Genomic DNA, 13,087 nt, shown 5'->3' with positions numbered 1-13,087 from the left:
AGCCTCAAAATATCCTTAGAAAATAATTTAAGATATGAAAACAAAGCATTAATTGTAATGCTGTTTATTGTAGGGTTGTTCATAGTAGTTGATATGTTATCATTCCATAGCTGCATAATAATACTGGAGGATACAGACTAGACTAAATTTGCTGGGCACAGTGGCTCACGCCTGTAATCCCAGCACTTTGGGAGGCCGTGGCGGGTAGAGTTTGAGACCAACACGGGGAAACCCCGTCTCTACTAAAAATACAAAAATTAGCCGAGTGTGGCAGTAGGCGCCTTTAATCCCAGCTACTTGGGAGGCTGAGGCAGGAGAATTCCCTGAACCTGGGAGGCGGAGGTTGCAATTAGCCAACATCGCACCACTGCACTCCAGCCTGGGTGACAGAGTGAGACTCCATCTCAAAAACAAAACAAGAACAGACTGAATTAAAAACCAGGTACGTGGAGTGCTGGGTTTGTAAAACTAGCAAGAGGCTAAATGCCCACATACTTTAAAAAGCCTGGAAAGATAATACACCAAAATGTTAACAAGGATTATCACCGCCTATTGGAATTATGGACAATTTTTAAATTTGCCCTTTTCTAAAATTTTCCATTTCCTAAAGCTTATTTTTTATAACATTTAAAATGGGGAGTTATTTTTTGTGTTTTCTTTTTTTTAATGTTAAGCATATAATACTTTTATAATGTAAAGATATAAGGCCGTGTTCAAAATAAATTTTAAAACATGGGGAAGACGGAAACATAACCAGAAATTTTTCTTTGTTAGGTATTAACAGACAATTGAACCTTGGGGTCTTTTATAAGTTTTTTAACTCCAGATATACGAAAAAAATATTCTTAATGTACACAGAATAATGATATTTTGAGAATAAAATATGAGGGTACTTCTGATATGACTGGATAATATGATAATTTCTCTTGTGTGTTATTTAATATGGCTTGAAAATCTCCTTTTTATTATTATTTTTTTTTTTACTGTGGTATCATCATTAATTTTTTTTTTTTTTTTTTGAGACGGAGTTTTGCTCTTGTTACCCAGGCTAGAGTGTAATGGCGCGATCTCGGCTCACTGCAACCTCCGCCTCCTGGGTTCAGGCAATTCTCCTGCCTCAGCCTCCTGAGTAGCTGGGATTACAGGCACGTGCCACCATGCCCAGCTAATTTTTTTTTTTTTTGTATTTTTAGTAGAGACGGGGTTTCACCTTGTTGACCAGGATGGTCTCGATCTTTTGACCTCGTGATTCACCCGCCTCGGCCTCCCAAAGTGCCGGGATTACAGGCTTGAGCCACCGCACCCGGCCATTAATTTTTTTTAAATTCTTAAAATTTTCTTTAAGAAAATCTCCTTTTTTTTACCTGAATGTCAATGTAAGGTCCTCAGCCGGAACCTTGTTTTGTGGTTCTGGTTGTCCATTTTCTGCTTGTTTACTTGTATTTAATTTGCTTTTCATGTCCAGAGAACACTGATTTTCCTTTGAAAGATAAGGAAATAAAATTCTATTAAATGGTGTTAGTGGGAGAGACCAAATTACAAATAATACAAAGTGATGATCCAGAAACCATATTTAGTTTTGTAAATGGTTCCAAAGAAACTGGCAGACTAAAAGAGTGACATACATAAAAACATAACAGAATACAACCCACTTGTGCTCACTAAACATGCTGGACAATAAGAGGCAATGCCTCAAACATGAAAAAAATTTTCACAGAAAAAAACAATGACCTAGAAAAGTGGCCGGGCAGTGGCTCACGCCTGTAATACCAGCACTTTGGGAGGCCAAGGTGGGAGGACTGCCTGAGGTCAGGAGTTTGAGACCAGCCTGCCAAAATGGCAAAACCTCATCTCTACTAAAAATAAAAAAATCAGCCAGGCGTGGTGGTGCATGCCTGTAGTCCCAGCTACTAAGGAGGCTGAGGAGGGTGAATCACTCAAACCCGGAAGATGAGGTTGCAGTGAGCCAAGATTGCACCCCTGCACTCCAGCCTAGATGACAGAGCAAGACTCGGTCTCAGAAAAAAAAAAAAGTAAACCCAAGTACAATAAATATCTATAACATACTTACTAAAAGCAAAAAACCCCTGCAAACTCAATTTATTTGCTTAGAAAGATTATGAAAACTATGCAACAAAAAATGTCAAGTATCATGCAATCTAAGGAACCCCCTAAGATTCAAAATTTACTAAAATGAATGTGCACTATGAAGCAAACCCTAAGCATATTAATGGATATAGTTCCACAGGAAAGAATGTGCAGTTTGAATATCACTCATAGCAAAAATAGGTCATCATTATAAAGGCTACAAAACTAGAATGCTATTTAGTGAATACACCTTTATATAACATGTTATTGCAAAATAGTAAACACCATCCTATTTGCTTTCCTAATCAGTATGCTAAACAGAAATTTAAGAACTTCCAGCAGGGCGCGGTGGCTCAAGCCTGTAATCCCAGCACTCTGGGAGGCCGAGGCGGGTGGATCACGAGGTCAAGAGATTGAGACCATCCTGGTCAACATGGTGAAACCCCGTCTCTACTAAAAATACAAAAATTAGCTGGGCGTGGTGGCGCCTGCCTGTAATCCCAGCTTGGGAGGCTGAGGCAGGAGAATTGCTTGAACCCAGGAGGCGGAGGTTGCAGTGAGCCGAGATCGCGCCATTGCACTCCAGCCTGGGTAACAAGAGCGAAACTCCGTCTCAAAAAAAAAAAAAAAAAAGAAATTTAAGAATTTCCAGTAAGTTCTTAAGGAATCATTAAAATCTTGTTTTCTCTAAAAGTTAATAAAGAATTCTAAGACAAAGAACACACCCAAACAAAAGAGAATGAGAAGAGGAATGATAAAATAGGAAGGTAGCCCACCTGCTTGAGAATTATTTTAACTATTAACCACTCATCAGAGTGTCTTGAAGTGATGATTCTGTAGCTCCAGATAATTCTAGAGCCACATGAAAGATTTCATTTCACCTTCCCCTTCTTTTCCCTGTATAACACTCACCATATTCAGTTCCCGTGTTCTCTTCCCGATTTCCCTTTCCACCTGGTGCAGTTCCAGGCTCAACTGCTCACTTGAGATCATTCCAGGCCATTTTGGAGGCTGTGGTGGTGGAGGCTGTGACTGGCCCGCCAGGGTGTTTGCCTCCCTCTGCAACACCAGCCTGTTACTAACAGCCTAGTGTATAAAGCCAAGCACACAGAAAACTCAACACACTTCACACCATGCACAGAATAACCAGGCTCAATTCCAGACCACAGCCTTAAGTAGCGTATCACCCAGCTATTTGCAACAAAAATAATGCAACTGTAAGGCACTGTTCTCTTTGAGTATTGTTTGAATAAAAAAAAGAACAAAACAGGGACATTTAAATTTAGTAAACAGTAATTTCATCTTAAATTGCTTTTATTTTCTGATTTGAAAGAGAAGTTGGCCGCACATGGTGGCTCATGCCTTTAATTCCAGCACTTTGGGAATTAAAAGGAGGGTGAGGCAGGAGGATCACTTGGGGCTAGGAATTTGAGACCCACCTGGGCAACATTATCCAGACCTCACCTCTATCAAAAAAAAAAAAAAAAAAAAAAAAAAAAAATTACCCTGGCATGGTGGTGTGTGCCTGTAGTACTAGCTACTAGGGAGGATCACTTGAGCCCAGGAGTTTAAGATTACAGTGAGCTGTGATCATGCCACTGCACTCCATGCACTCCAGCCTGGAAGAGATAGCCTGAGACCCTGTCTCAAAAAAAAAAAAAAAAAAAAAAAAGAGTTGGGCGCGGTGGCTCACGCCTGTAATCCCAGCACTTTGGGAGGCCGAGGCAGGTGGATCACGAGGTCAAGAGATCGAGACCATCCTGGTCAACATGGTGAAACCCCGTCTCTACTAAAAATACAAAAAATTAGCTGGGCGTGGTGGCACTCAGGAGGCTGAGGCAGGAGAATTGCCTGAACCCAGGAGGCGGAGGTTGCGGTGAGCCAAGATTGCACCATTGCGCTCCAGCCTGGGTAACAAGAGCGAAACTCCATCTCAAAAAAAAAAAAAAAAAAAAAAGAAAGAAACTGGAAGAAAGACAAGTCAACTACAAATGTGCATCTTTCCTCCTGTTTTTATTGGTAATTTTCTCTGAAGTAAATCCTGTAACTTATTTTCAATGAAACCTCAGTCATGGCAAGGACTTTTAATTGTACTGAGTTAAATTATGTGGCAAATTTCTAAACAATACAGATAGTCTTTTTGGATAGAAAATGCACCTAAAGACTTTAAGACAAAAAAACTTGCATTTGAGGATATGGAGTAATGTCTTACTGGTTGAAGGTCTGAATCTTTTAAGATTCATAAGCAAACATAGCATTCTGTTTCTATGGCACGAATCAGTAAGATGTTTTGAATCAATGTAAATAAGCAATAGCAAAAGCAGACAAAATCTAAATATTACATAGATTTTTAAGATTCTTAACTAATTGCTCACATAGGGGCACAAGCCAGCTGTATGTTCCAAATACAGTCTCCACTGGTCTTCCTAATAAGAAAGTCTGTCTTACAACTTTTTTTTCCCCCAAAGTGATGGCTTACTTATTATTAGAGATTATGGTGGAAAGACAGACTAATGTTCTAACAGTACCATTTTTTCCTCCAGATAGGATAATGTATTTATTACTAGAATATCTTCAGTTTTCCATATTCAAAGAATATGTTCCAATGTAAAGGATGATGTAGAAACAAAATCTAGTCTTCCTTACGTGGCACTTAAAAAGATTTAAAAAAAATTTTTTTTAAGACAGGGTCTCGCTTTGTTGTCCAGGCTGGAGTGCAGTGGCACCATGGGGGCTCACTGCAGCCTCAACCTCCCTGGGCTCAGGTGATCCTGCTGCCCTCAGCCTCCTGAGTAGCTAAGACTACAGGCGTGCGCTAACATGCCTGGCTAACTCTTGCACTTTTTGCAATGGTGAGATTTTGCCATGTTACCCAGAATGGTCTCAAACTCCTGAGCTCAAGTTATCTGCTGAGATTATAAGCATGAGCCACCATGTCCAGCCAGATTTTTAAAAATTCTTCAATTTTGTTTTTCTAAGTGTCAGGCAGCATGATGGAAAAGAACACTGAATTTGGAGTATGAAGAGTTGGGTTCATGTTTCAATTTCACTTCAATCAAAAAAGGAGGACAATACCACCTGCCTAAGCCACCTATCAGGAATATTCTCAGGGTCAAATAAGATACATGGTAGTGATTTTTAAATTGCTATTACATTGGAACTATGTTTTATTTTTTAATTCAAAGTTCTAAGCTTCTACTTTTTAAAAAAGATTTATAAAAGCTGAGGCTTCAGGGAAATTAAAAAAAAAAAAATCTAAAGCTGAATGTATTTGTTGACAAAAACAGTTTACCTTAAACTTAAACGTGGCCAGGCTCACATCTGTAATCCCAGCATTTTGGGAGGCTGAAGCAGGTGGTTCAGTAGTTCGAGACCAGCCTGGCCAACATGGTGAAACCCTCTCTCTACTAAAAATAAAAAAATTGGCTGGGTATGGTGGCATACACCTGTAATCCCAGCTATTTGGGAGGATGAGGTAGGAGAATTGCATGAACCCAGGAGGCGGAGGTTGCGGTGAGCCGAGATCGCACCATTGCACTCCAGCCTGGGTAACAAGAGCGAAACTCCGTTTCAAAAAAAAAAAATAATAACAAAAATTAGCTGGATGTGGTGGTGCATGCCTGTAATCCAGCTACTCAGGAGGCCAAGGCAGGAGAATCACTTGAACCCGGGAGGCGGAGGTTGCAGTGAGCCAAGATTGCGCCACTGCTCTCCAGCTTGGGCAACAGGGTGAGACTTAGTCTCAAAAAAAAAAAAAAAAAAAAAAAAAAGAGGAAATAAAGACAAAAAAGGTAGGAGAATTGCATGAACTCACTGCAGTGAGTCGAGATCATGCCACTGCACTCCAGCCTGGGTGACAGAGCAATACTCTGTCTCAAAAAAACAAAACAAAACAAAACAAAAACCTTAAATGTGCCATAAGGGAATATAAGCCCCTGTTGGGAAATTTTAGGTAATCCATTTTCTATTCTTAGGTAGTAGAAATTTAAAGTTTTCCATTTTCCCAGAAATAAATCCAGTATTGAATTTGTTAACGAATGGACACCTAAACTAACTCCTAAGAAACAGACCTTAAAGTTTTGTGTTCACAGTACCTCAAAATTTCCTGTTTAAAATCTCTGAGATCCCTTCAAAAATTGGAATAAAAATGGCTCTCTAGGCTGATACCTCTAGTCCACGTAGCTGGGTCTGCTGGCTAATCTGATGGTTCAATTGCTGCAATTCTAGTCGTAGCTGTTCTCTCTCAGCAGATGGAAGGGGTTTTCCATGACTGGCCACTTCTGACATAGATATTCTCTCCCTTTGTTTAGAAACAAAGTGTGAAGCAAATTTTAATATTTTATTTTGTTAAAATATTACTGACCAGAAAAACAAGGAGAAGTTACATAATTTTAAAGGTTTCTACATGTTTGTTCAAGTAAAAAGAATGGCTCATACCTTTCACTGAAGTGTCCCTGAGAAGGTATGTTTTGATGAGGTGAATATGGAGAACCTCCCCAGCCACTGTGGGTTCCATATGGACTATAATCTGTAAGAGAATGATTTATTATGATATGATGTAATTCACAGATTTGATTCTTCTTTAAGGTACTCATAATCTAAAAGAAATCTTCGAATTAATTATACAGATGTCTGGTATTTACCCCAAATGGCCAGATTTTAAAAATTCCTGGGCGGGGCGCGGTGGCTCAAGCCTGTAATCCCAGCACTTTGGGAGGCCGAGGCGGGTGGATCACAAGGTCAAGAGATCGAGACCATCCTGGTCAACATGGTGAAACCCCGTCTCTACTAAAAATACAAAAAATTAGCTGGACATGGTGGCACGTGCCTGTAATCCCAGCTACTCAGGAGGCTGAGGCAGGAGAATTGCCTGAACCCAGGAGGCGGAGGTTGCGGTGAGCCGAGATCGCGCCATCGCACTCCAGCCTGGGTAACAAGAGCGAAACTCCGTCTCAAAAAAAAAAAAAAAAAAAAAATTCCTTAACTTTGTTTTTCTAAGTGTCAGGCAGCATGACGCTAAGTGCTGATAAATGTTTGTTTCTTCCCCAATGAACTTTCAGTCTTTGTAGTTTTTCTTCTAGATTACTGTATAATGAAAATACTGTTCCCCCAAATAGCAATGAAGTTATATGGGGTGGGGTGGGGGGAATGGAAGAAACATTAAGAAAGCTTCATATGTAGACATTTAATTTCAGTTTATATACCTAAAATTCTCTGGGTTATAATCACCTTTCTTACTGGGATGATTCCATGGAAAGTTTGACAATTACTGCCTTGCAAGATTACTAAAAACACTGATAGTAAATACGGAGCAGGGGTAATGCTGAAAGCCAAGATGATGAACCTTTTGGTCAGCTTATCCCTGAGATTCTTACCCGAAATGTTAATAGGTTTTGTAGGAGCTCCCTGAGGTGCCATAGCCTGCATTGGACCAGCACCCTGATATATAGTTTTGGAAGTTCGTGAGATGGCACCAAACCGAGACACTGTTGGTCGGTCTCCAAACGGGATGAGGTCATCATCACTGGTTTCTGCTGTTCTTCTCTGCAGATCTAATCGTTGGTCCCTCATTCCTTTGCTCTCCACATTCTGATAAAAAAGCAAAATGAGAAATCCACCCCACACTCAGATCTCTCTGAAACCTACTTTTTTCTAGATCTGTAATATGGTTAAAGAAGAGTACAATGCTCTTACTGGTAAGACTAAAATCATTAGTTACCTTTGGTTGTTTTTATATAACACTGGTTTTTAAAACTCTGAGGTGAGGGGCAACAGGGTCTCACTCTGTCATCCAGGCTGGAATGTAGGGACACTATCATGGCTCACTATATCCTCAACCTCCCGGGCTCCAGTGATCCTCCCACCTCAGCCTCCCAGAGAGCTGGGACTACAGGCATGCACCACCATACCCAGCTAATTATTATTATTATTATTATTATTTATAGAGATGAGGTCTCCCTGTGTTGACCAGGCTGGTTGGTCTCAAACTCCTGGGCTCAAGCAATCATCCTGCCTCTGCCTCCCAAGTGCTGGGATTACAGGTATAAACCACTGCACCTGGCCTAAGAAATATATTTTTAAAGTTTATGGGAGGCCACTGTTTTGGACTAAGCTCCCGCACTAAGCCCCAACACACCAGATCAAAGCAGAATGTAGTCACATGTACCAGATGCCAGAAAATCAAACTGAATCTGAAAATGGGCCAGTTTTGGCTGGCCATGGTGGCTCATCCCTGTAATCCCAGTACTTTGGGAGGCCAAGGTGGGCGGATCATGAGATCAGGAGATTGAGACCATCCTGGCCAACATGATGAAACTCCGTCTCTACTAAGATAGAATTAAAAAAAAAAAATTAGCCGGGCATAGTGACACGCACCTGTAATCCCAGCTACTCGGGAGGCTGAGGCAGGGGAATCGCTTGAACCCAGGAGGCAGAGGTTGCAGTAGGCCGAGATTGTGCCAACGCATATCAGCCTGATGACAGAGCAAGACTCTGCCTCAAAAAAAGAAAATGGGCCAGTTTTCCAAAAACAGGAGATTCACAGCAATCAATTAAGAGGACCACTCAATTTGAACTGGCATTATAAGCCCTTCTGCTTTAATCCTATAAGGAAATTAACTTTTGTTTTTTTGTTTTTTTGTTTTTTTTTGACACGGAGTTTCACTCGTTACCCAGGCTGGAGTGCAATGGCGCGATCTCGGCTCACTGCAACCTCCATCTCCTGGGTTCAGGCAATTCTCCTGCCTCAACCTCCTGAGTAGATGGGATTACAGGCATGCGCCACCATGCCCAGCTAATATTTTGTATTTTTAGTAGAGACGGGGTTTCACCATGTTGACCAGGATGGTCTCCATCTCTTGACCTTGTGATCTACCCGCCTCGGCCTCCCAAAGTGCTGGGATTACAGGCGTGAGCCACCGCGCCCGGCCAGGAAATTAACTTTGAAACAACCAATCTGAGTTTTGTTCCTTTTCTCTGTTTAGCTCATTAGAGCATCTTTCTGTTTTCATATATGGAATGCTTCCTGATTAGTCAATCACTAATAAAAGCCAATTCAATCTTTAAAAATATATACATATAATGACCCAGTATATATATGCATACAAATATATATTTATCCCTATATATTACACACATATTATATACATATATATACACACATACAAATATATAATTTGTATGCACATTAACATTTGAGAAATACTGGGTTAGACTTCTTTCACCTATTTGGGAGGTTTTAAATTGCCTCTAGATTGGATTGCAACTTTGTTTGCTTTTGAGACAGTGTTCTGCTGTCACCAGGTTGGAGTGCAGTGGCCTATGAGCCTCAACCTCCTGGGCTCAAGTGATCCTCCTGCCTCAGCTTTTCAAACAGCTGGGACCACAGGTGCATATCACCACACCTGGCTAAAAATTTCTTGAAGAGATGGGGTTGCTATGTTGCCAGGCTGGTCTCAAACTGCTGGGCTCAAACAATCCTCCCACTTCGGCCTCCCAAAGTGCTGGGGTTACAGGTGTGAGTCAACATGTCTGGCCCAAACTTTTTTATTCTTTACTGATTTAAGAAAATGGGTTTTATTTTGCTAATACTCGTGTTACTGTATTATAATAACCCTTTCTGAAAGCCAAGTACAAAGCAAAGATTCCTGCCTAACTTCCCCTCATTTCATTCCAGTAAAAGCCTTACTGCAGCCTAAAAATAATGCTTCCCTAATCCTACCACAAAATAAATAAACAAAAGTAAAAGTTCATTTTGCTTTTTCTTCCTCTAAAACTCTCAATTTTGGGGGCGAAGGGAGGTTGGCACCTAATCGTATTTATGCTATTAGGTATCACTTCACTCATTTACAGTAGTTATCAGCATCCAAATTTTTTTTTATTTTAAATATTGGTCTTTTCTTAATCATTTGGAAAAGTATTTATGAAAATCCATATAACAATCTAGGAAACCTCTTTCAGAGTTAATAAGGACAAATGGGTTAAAAATAATAGTGAAGGCATACCTTTCAACCCAGCAATACCATTTTTTATTTTGTGGGATGGAGTCTCACTCTGTCGCTTAGACTGGACTATAGTGGTGCAATCTTGACTTGACTGCAACCTCTGCCTCCCAGGTTCAAGTGACTTTCTTGCCTCAGCCTCCTGAGTAGCTGGGATTACAGGCACCCACTACCACGCCCAGCTAATTTTTATGTATTTAATAGAGCTGAGGTTTCACCATGTTGGCCAGACTGGTCTCAAATTCCTGACCTCAAGTGATCCGCCTGCCTTGGCCTCTGAAAGTGTTGGGATTATAGGTGTGAGCCACCGCACCTGGCCAGCAATACCATTTCTAAGTGTAACTTTCACACATGTGAAGCTGTACTGCACTCCAGCCTGGGTGACAGAGTAGGACTCCATCTCAAAAAAAAAACAACAACAACAAAAAAAGAGGACACATCTTTTTTTTTTTGAGACGGAGTTTTGCTCTTGTTACCCAGGCTAGAGTGCAATGGCGCGATCTCGGCTCACCGCAACCTCCGCCTCCTGGGTTCAGGCAATTCTCCTGCCTCAGCCTCCTGAGTAGCTGGGATTACAGGCACGTGCCACCATGCCCAGCTAATTTTTTGTATTTTTAGTAGAGACGGGGTTTCACCATGTTGACCAGGATGGTCTCGATCTCTTGACCTCGTGATCCACCCGCCTCGGCCTCCCAAAGTGCTGGGATTACAGGCTTGAGCCACCGCGCCCGGCAAGAGAACACATCTTAAAAGCAATGCTGAGTGAAAATATAAGCTAAAGTGTTTAATTTATATAAGGTCTATAAACATATAAAACAACACTGTTTAGAAATAGTATAAAATTATTCATGGCCAGGTACAGTGGCTCACACCTGTAACTCCAGCACTTTCAGAAACCGAAGCAGGAGAATCGCTTGAGCCCAGGGGGCGGATATAACTACTTCTTGAAAATTTTATTTCTTTAAAAAATAAAAAGACAATTAAGATACTACCCAGGTAGGATAGCTCATGCCTGTAATCCCAGCACTTTGTGAGGCAGAGGCCGGAGGATTGCTTGAGGCCAGGAGTGTAAGATCAGTCTGGGGAACATAGCAAGACCCCTTCTCTACAAAAAAAATTTTTTTTTTTTTTTAATTAGATGAGTGTGGTGGCATGTGCCTATAGCTCTAGGTACTCAGGAGGATCACCTGAGTCCAGGAGTTTGAGATTAGCCATAGCTGTGCCATTGCACTCCACCCTGGTGACAACGTAGGACCCTATTTCTATAAAAAGATAAGATTTTGATATTATTTTAAACTTGGTTATTAGAAACACTGGTGTTACATGATTTTTCACTAAAGAATAAAATAACCCAAGTATAAAATTTTAGCATCTTAGAGTTCACTTGAAGCTGAGCAGCTATAATTCTGGCTCAAATACTACTCTTGTTCACTAGATTCAACTTTGTTATTTAAACTTCAGAGTTGTAAAGAGTTTTAACTTATTTGGTGAAGAAATCCAAGATCTTGATTAATTATGTGAAATAATTTAATCTGGGTTGTAAACAACTGTTGAGAAATTGCTATTTGTACAGAAATAAATGTCTAGGTAAGTATTAAATGCTTTTTATTTACATCTAAATGAAACAAAAACCTTTATTATTTAAAGATAACTCAATTGCAGAGTATAGAATATGGCCTGAAACTTTTAAGCAAAGCTTAATTATTTGTTCCTAAACTGTAATGGGTGAAAATTTATTTGGTTTAATCTTGATTTGTATTAATTATTGCTTAGCTATTACACATACCATCATTTCCACACTCCCTGCTGCCACAACATCTTTGGGTTTTGCATCTTTGGTTCCAATGTAGGAGCCGATGGTGTCACATGACCAGGGAGAGTACTGGCTATAATCATTTCCTTTGTATTTCCCAGCTACCTTCAAGTCTTCATCCAAAAACTACAGATGGAGAAGGAAAAAAAAAAGAAGAAAGAAAAAAGAAAAAAAAAAGAAAATGGGTCTATGAGTAACAAGACAGAGAAAGCAGGGAATTTCTCAGAACATCTTGCTGAAGCAACATAATGATGATTCAATTTTTAAGTGGCACAATAGAAGATTTTCATAAACTACGAAAAATGTAAGTAAAGAGTGATTTGTGTGTGTGTATGTGTGTGTTTTTTTAACCTTAGCAGAAGGTAAAAAGAAAAAAAAGTATTTTAATCTCCTTCCAGAAATCAAGCTAGGATTTTATGGGTTTGGTCATCATTTTCTTCATTAGATGAGTAAACATTAAGCATATATGTACCAAGCCATAATTTTGTTAGACCCTTCTCAATGTTTCTTTCAATAAAATCAAGGTAACCAAGCATATTAAAAATTTTGATTTTTATAGTACATCATGATGCAGTAACTTTTTACTGAAATCTCTTTAATAGCACTAATTCATATATTGAATAAATTCTGTTCCTTGGGTTGATTCAGTGAGATGAAAAGGATATCTAATTTTTATCTTAAGGTAAGTTCTCCAGTTATCTAATAACAGAATAGCTATTCTAAGGCTAATGTATTTTCACTAAAATTGCAACATTCACATTTATATAATGTTTTACATTTTCAAAGTGTTTTCATGTATACTATCTTATAAGCTCTTAATCCGTGATAGACAACACAGGTGATATAACCAAGGCTATACCAGTGTAAGGCAGTGCTCGGACTCTTTAATATTTTTCATTTTATCACAAGACATATATACACTGATACCTAAGGGCTACTGGTTCATTCAAGTGGATCCTATGCCTTCCCCTATATTAACCACATCTCTTTTCTGAGTCATCATTTTTGGCCTTCTGCACTGACATAGGGTCTGCTGCTCACTAACATCACTCATTGTCAACAACTCTTCTGTTTATATTATTCATAACCTCTTCCTTTTTCTTTGTCCTACTATTTAAAATTTTTACCCTTATTTTTCTTCCACTTACTAACTTTATATAGAACAGCTAACTTTTAAAATACATAA

At 39.6% G+C, this 13,087-nt stretch overlaps 1 protein-coding gene across 2 annotated transcripts in view; it reads right to left on the bottom strand.

Moving 5' to 3' along the window:
• RC3H1 (ring finger and CCCH-type domains 1) overlaps window positions 1-13,087 on the bottom strand; it is an 89,337-nt gene that overhangs the window by 8,729 nt on the left and 67,521 nt on the right. Inside the window, exons 14-19 of one of the 2 annotated variants that reach the window (XM_039460063.2) lie at window positions 11,875-12,027; window positions 7,464-7,677; window positions 6,526-6,616; window positions 6,256-6,388; window positions 3,001-3,174; window positions 1,365-1,480 (exon numbers count right to left, since the gene is read on the bottom strand). In XM_039460063.2, coding sequence (XP_039315997.1) covers window positions 1,365-1,480; window positions 3,001-3,174; window positions 6,256-6,388; window positions 6,526-6,616; window positions 7,464-7,677; window positions 11,875-12,027 — 881 coding nt within the window. The remainder of the gene's footprint in view (window positions 1-1,364; window positions 1,481-3,000; window positions 3,175-6,255; window positions 6,389-6,525; window positions 6,617-7,463; window positions 7,678-11,874; window positions 12,028-13,087) is intronic. The other variant, XM_039460064.2, reaches the window with a different exon arrangement.

The sequence above is a fragment of the Saimiri boliviensis genome, chromosome 19, assembly GCF_048565385.1.
Source record: "Saimiri boliviensis isolate mSaiBol1 chromosome 19, mSaiBol1.pri, whole genome shotgun sequence".
Lineage (NCBI taxonomy): Eukaryota > Metazoa > Chordata > Mammalia > Primates > Cebidae > Saimiri > Saimiri boliviensis.
This window is presented reverse-complemented; position numbering and strand designations above follow the sequence as displayed.